The 19,003-nt window shown below is 40.9% G+C and overlaps 1 protein-coding gene across 2 annotated transcripts; it reads right to left on the minus strand.

The window, feature by feature from the left end:
- Nucleotides 1–7,171: 7,171 nt before the first annotated feature.
- LOC311065355 (uncharacterized protein) lies at nucleotides 7,172–18,123 on the minus strand. Of its 2 annotated transcripts, none has more exons than XM_084085664.1 (15): nucleotides 17,967–18,123; nucleotides 14,811–15,321; nucleotides 14,501–14,664; nucleotides 14,195–14,415; nucleotides 13,606–13,708; nucleotides 13,423–13,520; nucleotides 12,892–12,990; nucleotides 12,536–12,769; nucleotides 11,760–12,004; nucleotides 11,529–11,593; nucleotides 11,218–11,308; nucleotides 10,482–10,599; nucleotides 9,274–9,406; nucleotides 8,173–8,508; nucleotides 7,172–7,778 (listed from the first exon to the last, which is right to left on the minus strand). In XM_084085664.1, exons 2-15 carry the CDS (start codon nucleotides 15,307–15,309, stop codon nucleotides 7,503–7,505), a joined length of 2,682 nt encoding a protein of 893 aa, XP_083941790.1. In that variant the 5' UTR covers nucleotides 15,310–15,321; nucleotides 17,967–18,123; the 3' UTR covers nucleotides 7,172–7,502. The 2 variants fall into 2 exon arrangements, with proteins under 2 accessions (XP_083941790.1, XP_083941789.1); XM_084085663.1 differs by having other exon boundaries at nucleotides 11,185–11,308.
- Between the last annotated feature and the right edge of the window lie 880 nt (nucleotides 18,124–19,003).

A 19,003-nucleotide genomic window follows, 5' to 3' on the forward strand; every position in this document is an offset into this window, starting at 1 on the left:
GGCACATCGAGTGGCAAATTGAGTGGCAAAGCAACATGCAAAATGAGTTTAACATTGTTTAATGCAATCAGATATGACTTTTCTGTTGCATGCATGGGCTGTCAAGGCCAGAAAGTATTTTTTTTGACACTCAGTAGGCATTCCTGCATAACTTCCGGGTTTGATGATGATGTCACACGCATATCCTCTATATGTATTACCAAGAGCTATGACTACTTAATAACTACAGGGGATCCACAGGAACTCATGTTCTTTTTCTTCCTCCAATTCCTGAAATGTTACGGTTTTGGAAAATACAAGGTTTCCACCCGGCTGACAGTGATGATATATGCAGTACAGTAATAACAATGTATATTGAAATGTCCCTGCATGTTCTGCCCTTACAATAGTTTAGTATAGTCTGTATGGCTTGGCAGACCGCTTACAAAGTGGTCCCAATAAAGCTCCTGTCCTAGACACTGGCTTCATTTAAGTTATTTACTGGTGGTCACTTAATTTGCAAAACTGAAAATACAGAAAATAGAAAACACAAACATATGTGTCATAATCCAAAACATATTCCTACGCATCACAAGTTTGCAAAGTGAGCACATGTTGCAGTAGCTGTACTAGTTACATTCAATGAATCCAACTTACATAAACATGTTAGGACAGACATAAAAACACAAGCTTTAAGAGCCATGAGCTTTAACAAATAAACATAAACTTACAGACTTATCCTGTCCATGGCCTGATGATAGAAAGGTTTCACTCAACATGCAGTGTGCTCTTGACACTGTGCTGGTTTGAGCTGTACTGTCTCAGAAGCCAAAACTAATCCCTTAATTAACTCACCTGGTGAGCCTGACCAGGTGTAGAGAATTACCAATTTGGCTAAAGCACATACCACATACAAGGCCTCAAGGTGGCAGTATATCACACATAAAAGTAGACGGCACACTGAATGTAAAAATCACACCCAGTGTGAAGTGAGCGTAATATTTATGAGTTATTAATTTCATCATGTGTCTCGCTAGCCAATCACAGCACGTCCTCCTGGGTGTGATTTTTTTTTAGCCTATGGGCGTGTTTTCCACAGCATGGCGTCACAGCGAAAGACACATTTTCACGACGGAAAGAAAAACTTTCACCACGGATGGGTCCTAAACCCTCTTATAGGAGCGGTTGCACCACTCAAAAATAGAACTAGAAAATGTGCTCCTCGGAGCACAGGTCTCCGCCAGTAGTAAAAAGGGAAAGTAAAAAATATAGTGTTGGGCATGTGCTGGCCTGCCCATTGACCATCAGGTCTAGAGAGTTCATGGGAGCCGGGCAGTTAGCAGGTACTCAAGTCCTCCTGAGGTGTCACCAAGCCCATGGAGGCGGGTTAACACAAAGTAAAAAGGGAGTTTTTGAACTTCTTTTAATTTTTGTTGTCATCATTATATTCTCGAATAGAAACTTAAATCAAATCTACGCGCGCACACACACACACACACACACACACACACACACACACACACACACACACACACACACACACACACACACACACACACACACACACACACACACACACACACACACAGAGGGAGTTAATGAGAAAGTTGCGTGAGGAGAAAAAAAACTCGATTCAGCAGGTGTTTGGACAGAAACCATTACAACAATTCCTTTTTGATGATTTATGCCCAACTATCCATTTTCAGGAAATTCACTTTAATCAAGCACAATAAATTTAGCAAACAAATGGAAATGTATTCAACCATTAATACAGCACGTGTCATGTCAATGGGCTTGAAATTTGTAATTAACAGTAGGCACTTCTGCCTGTCGCTTTCTTGTTGATGAATGCCTCTCTTGAAGCTGTGGATACAAATTAGGTTTTTATTAAGGTGAGTTAGAACATGCAAATGAATTACCAAAATTATGACAAGGCATACCAGATAAAAATGAAGGAGGGGGTTGGGTGAATAATTTCAACCTCAGTTACTCACAAAGTATTACTTAAAAAATCCATTAAAACAGGCTCTCATTATTACCACAGCTATGAAAGTATATCGGACAGCTTGCAAATCATTTAGAAAGAAACAAAACTGCTGGTATGAATACGATACGATAATACTTTATTGTCAGTTCACACTGACATTTGTCTTGAGACCCAGCAGCCATGTATGCAACACATAAACAGTACACACATTTGACATGACACAAAAAACAAAAACAACAATACATACATAAAGACATATAAAGACAAGAGCAATGTCCACCACTCAGCCTACCCCTGGCCTAAACTCCTGATTAAGCCTCAATGTCGTCTGATGGACAAAGGACCTCTTCAGTTTGACATTATAGTATGTTGGAACACTGTATCTCCTTCCTGAAGGCAGCAACCTATATTCTCCATACAAAACATGGCTAGTGTTTGAAGTGATATTCCTTGCCAACCTTAGCATACTGTTATTATACATAGATGTATAGAGCATTGGTTCTCAAAGTGGGGTCCGGGGACCCCCAGGGGTACTTGAGGGGGTTCCAGGGGGTCCCCGGTTAAAAAATGGATAGGAACCAAATGGACCCTTGTAGGTTTGTAACTCTGAGAGTGTACAAATGGAACCAAATGGACCCTAACGGGTCCATTTGGTTCCATTTGTACACTTTCAGAGTTAAATTAACGTTGATTTTACTATATAAATTGGGGTCCCAGGGATAGAAATGCCATTAAATGGGGGTCCGTAGCCTAATGCATGTCAAACTGGGGGTCCTTGATATTAACATTTTTACGGCTAGAGCTGTCAAAATCTTCTCTTATGGGGGTCCCTGGCTTATCTTTTGAAATGGGGGTCCGCGGGCTAATAAGTGTCAATTTGGGGGTCCTTGACATGAAAAAGTTTGAGAACCACTGGTATAGAGCCTCTGAAGTGGTTGTCCAACAATCTTTGAACAAATGTTCAGTTGCTGCAGCAGTTGTGACTTTAAGGCTACAGACAGACATCCGTACCACAGTACTGAAGAACACTCATAATAACAGACGTGAAAAACAAAAGAAGAATCCTGAACCTTCCCTCTGGTAGGGCTTCATGCTCACCAGGGTATTAATTTGCGCCCGGAGCGCATATCTTTGCCAGGCCAGATGGCCTACCCAGGGCTGTGTAAGATGTGGGTTGCAGGATCCAAGGAATCTGTGGAGGGAAATAGCGTTTCCCTGCAGGGTTCCGTTTTTAACAAATGGAACCCCGCTGGTTATCACATTGTTGTCATTCCTCAACAGTTTTGTACATTTATTACCAACCTAAAGTACCTACACTGGCCACAACAATACAAAAGTCCAGATGACTAATAGGTGAAATAATGTAACATTTGCGCACCATTAAAATGCATCTTCTAGTCTAGTACATCACTTTCGTGAAGAGATTTGATGTAGGGGGGAAAAGGAGGAGGCCTAGTATAGACCCCTGGGGGATTCCGGTCAATGAAGTACATAGGATTTAAGCGGTTAAACATACACACATGTGCTCGCACCCACGCACGCACGCACGCACGCACGCACGCACGCACGCACGCACGCACGCACGCACGCACGCACACACACACACACACACACACACACACACACACACACACACACACACACACACACACACACACACACACACACACACACACACACACACACACACACACACACACACACACACACACACGACGAAGGGGTGCATACTCAAAACTAACACCAACCCCAACACTAACCCCAAGCCTCATCCTAAACCGAGGGAACATAGGCATAAACCCAACAAAGTATACAGCGTAAGTAGTTGAAGAGTCTTCTGAGCATGCATGCAAAAGAGCCAAATCCCTGTCAGGAGAGAGTCCTATGGTTAACCTCAGGATTAAAACAAAATGTCCTCGACCAGATAGGATATATATATTAAATGTAACAATATACCAATTGATTTACATTTATCACAGATTGGAGGCACGTGGGGTAAAATGTATATAACATGACAATAATGAAAACGGTGAATCACTGTGAACTAAAGGAACCCATGGGTCTGCTGTTTGTTGAGCAACTAATAATAATGGGAAAGTGCAGTCTTCCATATCGTTCAGGCAACACACTGAACACAGCATTGATTTCACCTTCCCATGTAATGGACCGATATATAGTGGAAATCCCATGAAAATAAATTCACAAACTTGCTGGTTACTCTCTAGCGAAAGAGAGAGCAATTCCAAAAGTGCATGTCTCTCACAAGTTACAAAAAGAAAGAAAAAAGAGTGAGGTAGAATGTATTTTAAACTTGATTGGGGGGGGGGGGGGGGGGGGGGTTTGGCAGAATTATGTAGGCCTATATCACAAGACAAGGAACTCTGTAACAAGTAAGAATGAGTAATAATCTTCAGTTTATTCAGCAGGACTTGTAAAAAGTACGGAGGGCATATATATATATATATATATATATATAGTTTTTAATGGTTTTATTAAGGACATAAGCTCTAGTACGAGCTGCAAAGGTACGAGTTGCAATCACGTTCTGGCAGGAGGACAACTGCTTTTTATGGCGTATGGCATTTCACAGGTAAATTGAAAGGAAAGGAAAATCAAATCAAATCAAATCAAATCTGATCACTGTCAGTGGGCCCATGCTGAAGATTTAACATGCCTGGGACTTTTCTTGTCTGCCACTTGGGGGCAGAATAGGACTGTAAAAGTCCAGTGAAAAAAATACCTTTTTGACAAAACAAAGGGACGCTCTATAAAATGGTAAAAGGTTTTAATTATCTCTGTCCTTGGAGTCTCTGTCCTCTCTCTCTCTCTCTCTCTCTCTCTCTCTCTGGTTACAGATACACACGCACGCACGCACGCACGCACGCGCACACACACACACACACACACACACACACACACACACACACACACACACACACACTCTCTGCCATTCAAGTGGTATAGAATTATGTTGAGGAAACAGATTAACAGAGCTGCTCGGAGTCTAAAATCTCCTCCTCAACTCGCTCCTTCTACTGTTGAACACTTCTCTATTCATATATGTTTAACAGTTGGCCAAATGGGTGAGGACAATCAAGAGAGATGAGGCACCAAGTTTTAACTCGTGGAAGCACCCATGCACGTGTGCAGTCAGTGAGCACTATAATCCAGAGGACCTACATAAATCAACCATAACCAGTGGACGAACTTGCATTAAACAAGGAGCAGTGCCTTCAAGATTCCACTAGAATGACGCGTGATTATGGATCTTTTACAGGCCACATGAGCACTTTAACCCTATATATCAGCTATTTGAAAATAGCAGATTTAAAAAAAAAAATGCAGATCTACAAGCTCACAATGCGACGCGTTGTGAGCTTGTAGATCTGCTATTCATTTATTTATTTTTTTATCTTGAATATTTTTTTTTAAATATTTGGAATGTTTTTTAAACATTTTAACAACACAAATCTGGTATGGGGGACCGTTCCTGGCACAAAATGTTTTCAGATGGGGGTCTGCGCTACAGAAATACTTTGGGGGTCCTTAATTATTGCTTAAACAACAATTTGGAAACAAGCCCAAATATTAAAGCAGCTACACTTTACTAACAAGCCCCCCAAAAAACACAACCCACAACCATATTTACAAGAAACTACAGAAAAGCATGCCCAAAACCGCTTATAATAAGCAGCCATGGCAACACTAAACCAGAGCACTGGGACAACATGCACTTGAACTTGTGCGTCTGTTTGTAATGATCACGTAACATTAGCGCCCTCCTGTGGTTGTCTGTGGTCATTGCGTCACACTACAACCATCCGGGCACTGCTTTCACCGTTGTTACAATGACATCGGTGACCTATCGATTTCTGTGAGTTCAAGAAGGAATTAACCCAATTCTTGTTGAGATTTCCGGTCTGTTACATTGAAACTAGTAACCTATCGATTTCTGCGACGTTCAGGAAGTGACCCGATTCTTGTTGAGATTTCTGGTCTGTTACATTGAAATCGGTGACCTATTGAATTCTAGTACTGCGTCGTCTTTGTCTTTTACTATGAATGTTCTGTGAATGTTCCAGGAACCTGGAATTCTAAAAACTCATAAACATCCTCATGCAAATAAAATGGAAGATATTTGATCACAGTCATGTTTTCGTAGATAGAATGAATAGATAGATAGAATGATAGATAGATAGATACTATTTACAGGACCGCATGGAAAAAAGCCATAGTGCTTTCTTGGTTCAACATCCTCTTGTATGAAACTGTACTTTTTTTTGTTAATAAAGTATTCAATCAAATTGGCAGTTAAAACAAAAACACAACAATTTAGGAAAATGCTAACTGTGTCTTTGTACACATTTTTTTTTCCATTGTGGTTCCACGTTCAGACATAGAACAACATGCAACAAACTGCACAAACAACCATGAAACATAGAAACATGTATCCTTATATATAAAGTTTGGAGCAATACATGGGACACTAATATCTTACTATGACCAGTTAGTGTTCAGATCTAGTTCAGGTGGAGCCATAATTTGAAGTCATTCTTAAATCTTGCAAGAAGAGAATGTAGGGATTTCAGAGCTGTGTGTTTCCAGCAGCATTGTTTTGTAGGTTTGCAAAAAAGTATGGATCTAAATGAAATGTTAGCGTTTGAAATGATGTCTGAAAATATCAGTAAAAAAGGAGTCATTTGTATTTGTTTTTGTAATATAGTGAAATATATAGTAAAAATGTACCTACTTTGGCCACTTGGTGTCACTTTGGGTAAACTCTATTAGAGGTCACTGTTAAATAGAGTGTGAACACACACAACAAAGATTAATTAACCCAATGATGTATCATATTTATAATGAAGCCACTACTCAGTCATCAACACATATCATATTTATAATGAAGTAGAAAAACAAAGCAGTACTGCACATTGTCTTCACTTACAAAACCTTTTATTTGTATTCATGTATAAAAAGCAGTTGTCCTGTGTACAGTGTAGCAGTAATGTCTCAGAGCCCTCTGCCTGATGAGAAAAAGACTAATATCTCCCCGGAACAAGGGGGAATTCCCCTTTAGGCTAGTGGTTTAGATGTTTGTGTCTTCACAGAACTATATTACAGTACAATGTTTTGGTTAAACTATTTATTTGAACCCACTAAGACCTGAGGCCGATTCCACAAATGCCTTCTGAATCAGCAGTTTGTAGAATCGGCCTCAGGTCTTAGTGGGTTCAAATAGCCAACGCTAAAATCTAAAATGACACGGACGCTTTCCCGGTTTTAAAGGGAACAGTACAATGTTTTGGTCAAATTATCTTCATGTAAAAACATGTAGTGTCTCTGGGACACAGCATCCTGTTGAAGCGACCATGAGCAAGGCATCGTACCCGCCATTGCTCATTAACGTTGAAGTTGCTCTAGAGATGATGGTGTCATAAAAAATATGAATCCAACTTGTCTTTTATATCTTCAGAAAGAAAAAAAGAAGCACATATTCACCTAGACACTGGAGGTATTTTAAGTACATCGGTACAAGTCAATCCTTCAACCCAAGATGTTCAGAGAGGTATGGGTCGATCTCACAGAGAATCTTTATCATGATTGAACGTGCAGCAGATCCTTTGTTCGTCACCGCATCGATGACAAAACGTGCCGTATCACTTTTCACCTGCATGGCGTTGGCCTCTTCCAGCTCAGAGTAGTTTAACACCTTCTCGTCCAAAAGTTTGTCGAGGATCATTTTGAGACTGCCTTGAGAAATACCTTTGATGAAGCTGCTCCGCACAGCCAACAGTCTCTCTTCTGGACGACTCTGTGTGTGATGAAAATATAAAACAGAACTCTGTAAGAATCATCATCAGGTTTTGATTAATCTACTTCATGTCTTTATTGTTGTTATTGCAAAAGAATAATCCTGTTGGCTCCATTTTATGGTTTAACTATAGAGCTTCTGTGTTTTAAATCTCTCAAGAGGATCATTGTTAAAAGAAGAAGTCCATTAGAATAATTTTCTTTTCTAGTCATAGTCAGCAACAAGCATCTTTGACAGGTTCACCAATAACATACTGTTTTACTAGCAGAATACAGTGGTTTCTATACTATAAATATCATGGTGTATTGGATGTTTCTATACTATAAATATCATGGTGATTTGGATGTTTCTATACTATAAATATCATGGTGTATCAACGTTGTCCTCCACTGACCTGGACGCCATGGACCGTTTGAGGCTCGTCAATCTTCGTTGTCGGGTGGTGATGATGATGGTGGGGAGGTGGGAAAGGAACCAGTGGAGAGCTGGTTGCGTAGGCGTTTAGGCTGGTGTAGAAATGTGGCAGATCCGGTAGGACGGCGGTGACAGGAGGAGATGGATCTGGACCCGTTTGATACCGCTCGTTCAGAAGCTCGTCGAGGTCGGCCATCCACGCAAACGCCTCATGCTCCTCGATCAAAATATTGTCGTCGTTTCTGTAGATAAAATGGCCTGGGGGTGAGAGGCTGCTTCTGCTGCTGCTCTGGATGGATACAGGTCCAGACGGAACCTAAACAGTGTGGGCACATTCATGTTAAACAGGATTTTTTCTTTCTTTCCAAAATGTAAAAGAAATAATAAAGAACAGCCCAAATGTATGCTTTGATAAACGGTCCGAGTCTCCGAGATAATGTTTACAGTACATGATTTGAACATGCACGATCAGACCAAAATTTCAATTTCTTGTTTATGCCCATGCCCTGGCTATCCATGGGTTTAGTAGCAATTGTAGAAATATTAGGCCTTAAATGTAATTTAAAAAATAAAAAATATATTATATGTACCCTATATGGCCCACCATTTATAATAATATAATAATAATCTTTATTTATAGAGCACCTTTCAGACAAATGCAGTTCACAGTGCTTTACATTCAAGTTAAAAACACAAGTTAAACAAAGCAATAAGTTAAACTCTAGTGAAGAGTGGCACCAGGAGCGGCACCTGTCAGCGGGAACTTTACGAAAAAAGTTAAAATACGGAGATAAGAGGTTTCTGCCCGACAGTATATGCAATGTGGCTCTCTGGAGTGACTGTGGAAATATAGTGGCCCTCTCCATCATCAAAGCTGCCCACCCCTGAGTTAAAGCATCCAACATTGTGACGTTAAAAGTTGTTAAATTGCCTAGTGTGGATGAATGAGACCCCTGAACGTATCATTTTCAAAGACGATCCAATTAGCCACTAGATTATATTTCCCTCAGTTGTGAAACCTCACTGCTTAAAAGCCACGACACTACAACGCACACAAAAACCTGCCTGTGACGGTGCTTACCTGGGGGATTGGGAAGTGGGTGGGGTAATGCATGTGTCGCGGCTGCTCGTACACCTGTGTGAAGACGGGATCCATGCCCTGGTCTTTACAGGCGGCCTTGCTGTCCTGATCCGGGGAGGGCTTCTCGTCCTCTCTGTTGGCACAGAGGAAGACAATGATGAAGATTAGCCAATTAGTTAATTAGTTAGTTAAGTATTATATTTTTTATGTAGGCATGTAATGATTCAAACTGGTGACGATTTAAAGCGGTGAAATAAAAAAAAATTATCACGATGCAAACAGCAGAGGGCGCAATCTATTAGACTCCCTTCATTGTTCGCTGTCTATTCTGCCTGCATTCCATCACTCACTGCTCAGAGTCAGACTATGAAATCTAAACAACTAGGAGCTAGCCCTGCATAAAGATGGAAATGTGCATCGCATGTAAACATGTTCAATTGATTGATGAATGGCCCAAACTATACCGTTTACTAAGGGCCCCCCTCCCCCGTCTGACGACGTTGTCAACTGTCTGATTTAAACTCTGTAGGGCACTGAGATGCTCCAAATGAGAGCTTAGCTGAGATGAATTGATTAATATCAATGAAATTCGCTATATATCTGAAAAACAGTGTTGAAAGGAGTTTGACGTCGTCAGCGGTCTGACACAATTGTTAAATTATTCAATTAGAGGATTATTCATTGAACTCTGCAGACACACTGAGGCGCTCCAGATTTCTATTAGAAGCCTATCAGTAGTAAGTTTCCCTTATTACACAAATGTGTTGTTTTGTGTGTGTTCCTGTAAAAAAGTATATGCCTTAATGTGTACCTTTACAGTTAATGTATGTACCTCATGAATAAAAAGGCATAATTTAATTTCATATATATTGAAAAGAGGATAAGAGAAAATACAGTTGTTAAAAAAATACCTGATTTTTGTAAGAGAAATAATCAAGGTTTTTCAGTAATTTGTCTGATAAAACCTAAGGATAAAACTAAGAAAATGCTTTGTTAAAAAGGTAGGTTTTTAATCCAACTATAACTGCTATAACAACAATGATAGACGTGAACAATATCATTTGCATCACTTTCTGAGCAATTGTATGAAGGATAGAAACTCTGCCAGCCAGACTGCAGACTGTGAGCAGTGCATTTGTTTATAGAACGTTATACAGAACACAGTTTATTATTTTCTGATAATTGACTCTTAGTGACTTTATTCTCACCTGTTGCCTCCCACGTTGCCCTGTGGACAGTCAATCATATCAGGGGTGCCCTGGGAGGGCGTGGTGCCCTGGCCCTGCAGCATCATCAGGGATTGATGTTGCTGCAGGGGGCTCATACCTGCAGTGGAGAGACAGAGAGCAGTCAGCCAGCCTGAGGTACCACTCACTTTACTGAATGCTATCAACATGGCCACCCTCCCCTCCATTGAGTTCATTGGAGAGCGCCATCTTGTGATGTTTGCAGCTATTACTTTTCAGTGGTTACTATAGTTCCTTGGTTTTTACCTTATCTTTCATTTTACTTTTTAAGGGATATTGTTCCATTGTTTGACAATTTTCAGATTCTTCAAATTCATGTACTTTCTATTTTCCTACAAAATATTTGGCAACGGCAACATTATGATTGGATTTCAGGGATGATTACAAATATAAATTGACTGACTGTAGTGTTATGATCTAGAGGTTAGGTGTAGGATGTGCTACGTGACTCGGACCACATAAAGGATATGAGCGAGATTATGAAAAATCATGTGACACTGTGTGACTGGAGACATAATATATCCACACAGACAGTGTTGGATGGTGAACTGCAACTAAACCCTGATTATTAAATTAAGATGGGGGGGGGGTGGGGCAGGCTGGGGAGAGAGGGGGGAGCAGGGTCTGGGGGAGGGTGGTGGCAAGGCCAGGCCTGTACTGGTACCGTAGCTGTGCGGGAAGGGGAACTTGGACATACTCTTGATCCGCTCCTGTTCCAGCTCCTGGAATAAGAGTTCCAGGTTGTCCTCCTGACAGGTTTCCACTGATGGAAAGTGAAACCTGTTAACCTGTGATGTGACAATAAAACATACAGATTCAGATTCTTTTCCCTCGCTCAGGAGAACTTGGCACGGTGCCTGTCTTTCTTGTTTGACATTTGGCTCATTAATTATTCATAAGTCCTTCCCTCACATTACTAGGACATTTCTTTGCTATAATTTTAGAATTTTTTTTTTTTTTCAAAAATAAATAAATAGATTTGTTATTAAATGTAGTATGAATACGTACAGGAGGAAGTAGGAAGTCATCTGAGGTGACCATTAGAGACTGATGCTTCTGCTCCGGCTTCAAGACTACAGAGAGAGAAATTAAAATTGTACATTTACTTTAAACAAGTACATTGTAAATGTACATCCAGCTGGTGAATTCCTCTGCCTCAATCTTGGCCTCAAAGCAGGTTCTTAACCAGCTCCTTTGAATTAGTCACCAGCTTGATCACGGTGAAAAGTAAGTTCTTACACTTCAGAGGCTCTGCTGTGATTAGAGCAGGGGCCACAGGGACCCCCGTGGCCCCCGAAGGCCCCACCCCCTGTGTTACGGCGGTGGAAGCAGATCGGGGCTGCATGGCAGCAGGAGCCTGGATGAGCTTCGGCTGTCCACTCCCACTGAGATCCAGGACCTTGTCTGTCGAGGGCCAAACTGTCTGGGTCGTTTCTTCCTCTCTGGGCCGTTTCTTCACCTTCAGCCTTGGCTTCCTGTCCTCTCTTGTCAGCACAGACGAAGACAAGGATGATGATGAAGATTAGTTAGGATAGTTATTTAATTAATTAGGTTAGTTATCCATTATAATTACTTTTTTATGATATGTGTCATGATCAGTATGAACTTAACACTGGGAAGAGGCAGGGTGAAAGCAGGTATCCTTGTTCTTTTAAAAGTATTTTAGTTGTGATGTGAATGTTATCAGTATTGTCTGATGGCTGCTCATCAAGGACACAGTGATGTTGTGATGCACTTTGAGCAGCAGTACAACATCCATTCTGAGGCTGTGGTTCAACAAGGTACATTGTAGTGCTTTGTACCTTGAAGTTTCAGCTTAGTGTCATTCATTCTCACACACTGTTTTATATTACAGTTGATTACTAGTTCTAGTACAGGCCCAGGGGCAGATTTAGGCATCGGTGACATGGCAGCTGGCCAAGGAGACAACATGTGAGAGGCAGGACAAAATAAACAATAATAATAATAATAATAATAATAGTGCAACTCTGAGTGCAGATCTCCGCCAGGCCTACCTGGAGTGGAAGGCCTGGCGGACGGTGGAGCCACTTTTCTCCACCGTCTTGGTCTCGGCCCTCAGGGAGCCAGTCTCGGGCCAGCCAAGAGAGGCTGGCTGCAGCCTCTCTTGTGGCATGGGACGAACAGAAGTGACGTTATAGAGGTCGTTCCAGGTGTCGTCCCAGGTTGGGAGGCCACGGAGCAATCGGAGCATGTTGTTCAGGATCAGGTCTTCGGTTGTGTAAAAAGCCCTGACAGAGTTTTGACACATTTGGGTAAATCCATGGTATTCTCAGGCATAATGATGGAATAATGTAATGTTAAACACTAAGTGTACCTCAGTGTGTTTAATGTTAAACACTAAGACATGTACCTGAACGGACTCCAGCTTTGATGTTCCACATCCATGTAGACACTTTCAAACAGACCAGGAAACATCTTCAACAGGTCATTAGCAGCAGCATCCTCAGCACTGTGAACAGACAAAGATAATGATTTTAGTCATCACAGCTATCAGATAAGGCTCTCTTGGATGTTCCTACGACCCGCCTCAGAGTGATCGGAGCTTTTGGGGCCCGGTCCACTAGGCTTTGGAAAGCCCTCCCTGAGGATCTGAGACTAAGCCAATCAGAGCTCTCCCTTCAAATCTCTTCTGAAAACACACCTATATTCATTGTGAAAGTAATCATTGCTATAGAGTGTTTGTTCAGTAACAGGGGTCTCCCTGTCTCTCCAGCTCTTTAGTAAACAGAAAATACATTTTCAGGTTGGGATACCAATGTTATCTCTCTAGTGATTATCGTCTTCAACCCAAAGAAAGGGCAGGAGCGGCTACAATTTGTGTTATTTGTAAATCCTATTCAACTTACTAGTGCATGTGGAGATTGTGTTATTTTTAACTTACTAGTACACATGATGATTGCTTATGAAGCGCAGCAATCCTAATCGATCATCAGGGTAGCTCTCCTTGCCCTCCATCTTCTGAACCACATCAGGTGGCAACTGGAAAACCAAAGAACTTAAAGATCAAATATACTGGCCTAGTGGACATAAAGACAGACGTGAACCCAAATGATGCTTTAGTCACCTTGTCTTTCCATCTGTTGCATAGTGTTAATAATGTCACAGGATACTGCCATGGACTGATCGTTTGCATAATATTTAGATTTCCAACCAAGTACTCTACTCTCCTGGAAGAAATCGAACAAAATAATGCAGCAAAAAACAAATGCACTTAAAACACATGTAGGCAGAAAACATACTTTACTTAATTACTGTTAAAGATGAGATGGGGTTTCGATTAAGCCATGATATCAATTACAATTATCATTGATATGCAGTGATGCTATACTCATTTGAGAAGTGGTTGCTCTCTATTTTAATGACGTGACGCGCACGTCGCTTAACACCTACAGTACAGGTCACACAATGGACAATTGATATGCATATAGGCTAATTCCTATGTTAATGTACCTGGCGTGAGTCTTTGTAAACGTTGATGAAGTGTGAATTTAAAGTAGTTTTAAATCTATGCATGTGCCTGCGCGTCCCCCTGGCCAAATAAGTGGTTGCTCGGCGTGCAACCCCGTCCACTGAGCATTGCACCCCTGTTGATATGTCAGTGACTTTTGTGTTGCACTGTTTGGCAACAGAAAATGTTTGCCTGTTTCTTGTACCTTTTGTCTGACCAGAAGAAGGCATGAGCCAAGCATTCCTCCACTTTAGGTCTTTTCGTTGGGTCTTCATTGATCATCCTCTTGGTGAGATCTTTGGCAACCTCATCCTGAATATCTTTTAAATCATACTTACCACTGTAAATGTTAAATTCACAGTTAAATCCTCTGCCAAATGGATGTTGTCCTCCAGACAAGATGTAATAGTTCAACATCCCAGCCACCTTTAGAATGAATGTAAACATTTAGTGACAGTAATGCATGTGTTACTCATTGATTTAATTGTTGTGATGCAGAATAAGAACAAACCTGGATGTCAGTGCTGCGTTTATACGGTACACGTTTATCATCATCCAAGGTCTCCTTTGCCTTCCAGCATCTTGTTCCAGCACTGCTTGTGAGATGTGTTGTTTGTCCTTGGAGCAACTGTCTGCTTATTCCAAAATCAGCCAATCTGGCCCTCCCTGTAATATCTGCAGGGCAAACAGGGTAGGTATTATAATAAAATCCAAATGAAAGGGTTTGGATTTAGATGAATCAATATAAATTCAGTGAATGAGTGAATGGTGCCTAAATCTCTGACTTTATCTGCTTGTTTAATTTGGCTTCTGTAGCTTACCAATTAAGACATTCTGGGGCTTGATGTCCCGGTGGAGAATTGGAGGATTCTGAGAATGGAGTATTGTTAAACCTGTGAGAACCTGCTTTGCCAGATGCTTCTTCAGTTCAAAATCTGTATTTATGATGTGTTCTTCCAGTGTGTATTCACATAACTGAAGAACAAGGTATCCAAAGTTATCATCCTCTACAAAGCCCAGATATCGTACAATCGAAGGATCGTCAAGCTCTGGAAGACTCAAAAAGTTTTCCTCGTTCTGCAACACCTCATAGTTGGATTTAGACATTCTCTTCACTGCCACTTCAGTGCCATCATCTCTTAACCCCAAGAACACCTCAGTTCCATCACTTCCCTTTGCTATGCGGAATAGTTTATCATTCACAAACTCAAAACTTCCAACTTTGACAACTTTGTCAGCGTACGCAAGCTTCTCTAACTGTTGTCTCCACCTTTTACTGACTGGACGCCATTTCCGTCGTGGGGGTGGTGGTGGATCCATGTCTTAGAACAGCTATGGGGAGACAAATAAATTATGTTCAATAGATAGAATTATTTAATTTATTATTTTTACAAAATCATCAAAGTGAGTACAGGTGCATACAGTCAAAGGTATAGACACAAGAAGGCTGAAAAGATTATTTCATACATCTGATTCTGTACAGATGTACAGATTTGATTTGAGACTTTTTCCCAGAAACATGAGACAATGCAGGCTGTCAAGTAGCCCCTTTCGGAACCCATAATACCTTTTTTATATTTGGGAAGGTGGTATACAGGGTCCCTTGACAGTCAATGCACTCTCCCATGTACCCGCTGGTACCACTGTCTGGTCTCGGACAAATATAACGTCGCTTAAGTGTTGCAGAGATTTTTCAAAGATACCCCCAAATGCAGTAGGCTCCCGCGGAAACATGCGTTGATCGGCGCTGCCATTAAATATGTTTAATCCATATTTTAAAATCAAGTTTTCTTCTCTTCCGCGCTCCATGCCACTCCTCCCGTCACGTCACAAAACAGGGAAGGTGGGACATGGTGCTCCAGAGAGAGCAAAACTACATTTTAAAATATTGATTAGACATGTTTAATGGCAACGCCGATTAGCGCCGATCAACGCACGTTTCCGCGGGAGCCTACTGCATTTGGGGGTATCTATGAAAAAGAATACCACCCAACTCACTCCAAATCCAACTCACTCCATGAAGACTTAAGAAATATTCGCCCAACTCACTCCAGGGCTCGGCCAACTCACTCCAGGGCTGGGACAACTCCCTCCAGGACCAAAGCCAACTCACTCCAGGACCAAACCCAACTCACTCCATGCAATGTCACCAGTGTAATATTGGTTCAATGTGTCAGTGGTGTAAAGTAACTAAGTACTGTATTTATGTACAATGTTGGGTATTTGTGCGTTATTTGAGTATTCCCAACTTCCAATGGTTTTACCTCTACTCCACTACATATTGGATCCACATATTGTTTTTTTACTCCACTAAATGTATTTGTTTTACTAGTTAATTTGCAGCTATAAATTATAATATTATTGTGTGTGTGTGTGTGTGTGTGTGTGTGTGTGTGTGTGTGTGTGTGTGTGTGTGTGTGTGTGTGTGTGTGTGTGTGTGTGCGTGTGTGTGTTTTTCCCCCATTTCATGCCATTTACATTATTCTTGGAATAATTAATTGACTTCATACAAATGACCCATTCACATCAACACCTTATCTATATAGCCTATCACCTGGTCATTGCATAATGCAGGCACTTTCAAAATGTCTCATTTTATTTAAAAAATAAATAAAATGTGCCTCACCTTGTAAAATAACATCTAATTATTTAGGTATAACTTTATATCAAAATAGATGTTCATTGTCTACAGACTAAAACAGAATAGAGTTAAAAGTAACAAATTCCTCAATATTGTACTTAATTCCTCAATATTGTACTTAAGCACAAATGTCTTCCTCAATAATAATTTTTGGAGTGAGTTGTGCAAATTAAATTGGTGGAGTGAGTTGGCCAAGTGTGTGGAGGGAGTTGGCCAAGTGTGTGGAGTGAGTTGGGCAAGTGTGTGGAGTGAGTTGGGCTCTGCTGTGGAGGGAGATGTCTGGAGTGAGTTGGACGCGATTTGGAGTGAGTTGGATTTGGAGTGAGTTGGGCTGTTACCATGAAAAATCTCTGCAACACTTAAGCGACGTTATATTTGTCTGGGACCAGACAGTGGTACCAGCGGGTACCAGGGAGAATGGACTGACTGTCAAGGGACCCTGGATACCGCCTTCCCAAATATAAAAGAGGTATTCAAGGTTCCGAAAGGGGCTAGCTGTCAAGTAGGTACAACATGCTGGTTGCAACAATGCCTTCCAACAGAAACACCTCAACTAAATGCCATTATTATAAAAATCATCAGGTCTAGTACTCATAACAAAAGCTACTACACAGGATCGTTGTGTAGAAAAGTCAACCACTGGAAACAGAAACAGTGTCCGAAACCACTTTTTATGGCCATGCCTGAACCTACTGGCATTGTGACACGTTGTGAGCTTGTAAATTTGCTACATTTGAAACATTTTGACAAATATTGTTCTCTTATGGAATATGGATGTACCTGGCAGCAAATATTATCAGATTAGTCTATGGCCAAATAATACATATCAATATGGGGTCCTTGACGTGAATCAGTGCATTAAACCGGTGGTTCTCAAATTGGGGTCCGGGGACCCCCAGGGGTCCTTGAGGGAGTTCCAGGGGGTCCCCAGCTAAATGATAGATAGTTAGGAACCAAATGGACCCTTATGGGTCTGTAACTCTGAGAGTGTACAAATGGAACCAAATGGACCCTGATGGGTCCATTTGGTTCCATTTGTACTCTCTCAGAGTTAAGTTAACATTGATTTTACAATATAAATTGGGGTCCCAGAGATGGAAATGCCATTAAATGGGGGTCTGTAGCCATAATGCATGTCAAACTGAGGGTTCTTGAAATTAAAATGTTTGAGAATCACTACTAGAGCTGTAAAAGTCGTCTCTTATTGGGGTCCTCCTTGGAATATCTTTTCAAATAGGGGTCCGCGGGCTAATAAGCGTCAATTTGGGGGTCCTTGACGACATGAAAAAGTTTGAGAACCACTGCATTAAACCACTGATTAAATGAACAAACTCACCCTGTTTCCTTCAGCAGCCAGTAGATTAACTTCAATCAACACTTCTGCTGAGAAAACGGCTCCAACAGCCAGAAAGTGAAAACCATAGATATATATCTATGGTGAAAACAGCTGGATTAGGAGCTCTGCTTTAGTTTACATGAAGCCATGCAGCTGTTTTCACTACTGCATTGTGGGTATGTTCTTCTTCTTCTGACGACCACTTTATCTCTAGACGCCACTTGACGTATTGCCGCCCCTACTGTTGGTCCCGGGTACTGTCCATTGTTTATATACAGTAACAGTACTATGTGACCTTCCAGACCTGTAGACAAGAAAACATCCATCTAGGAGTGCAACAGTTAATCCAACTAATCAATGTAAATGATTATGAAAATAAAATATAATTGTTAATCGATAATTGTTAAATTAATCGATTAATAATCAATCCTTTTTTCTTTTTTTTTAATGTCATTATAGGCAAAATCTTCCCAAAAAGTAAAAATCCCAAAATATTGAAAATAGCAGATCTACAAGCTCACAACACGTCACAGAGCGATGCGTTTTGAGCTTGTAGATCAGCTATTTTCACAAGTCTTACACGACACTGTTGAGGGTTTTAAACCCACTTGATTCTTGCAGGTGCTTCACATGCATGGATTCTTGGCAAGACCATGAATCCATGCATTTGAATTGACAAAGCATTGGCAGATTCCGCCCCAGAGGTAAAATAAAAGTGCGATGGGGGGCGCCCTAACAGAGTATTTCTACATTGCAGTATTGATACTTTTAGTTAAGTTAAAAAAAAATGCATTTTCATTTAACTGTCACATTAATGATACTGGCATATTTTCATGATAAGTTGAAGCTGTATTGTGAATTTGATAGTAATCATTGCTATGTGTAACATAATGTATGTTCGTCTGTGTGTAACTGTAACTAGAAATGTGTGATTTAGAGGTGTAGTTGCATGTTGTTCCCACTGGAGGGCGCAATACACTGATACACTCTCTATACATACAGGAACTGCCTCTGCTACTTTCTTGAACAGGCTTTAA

This window comes from Gymnoscopelus microlampas (genome assembly GCF_963454915.1).
Source record: "Gymnoscopelus microlampas genome assembly, chromosome: 18".
In the NCBI taxonomy this organism is placed as follows: domain Eukaryota; kingdom Metazoa; phylum Chordata; class Actinopteri; order Myctophiformes; family Myctophidae; genus Gymnoscopelus; species Gymnoscopelus microlampas.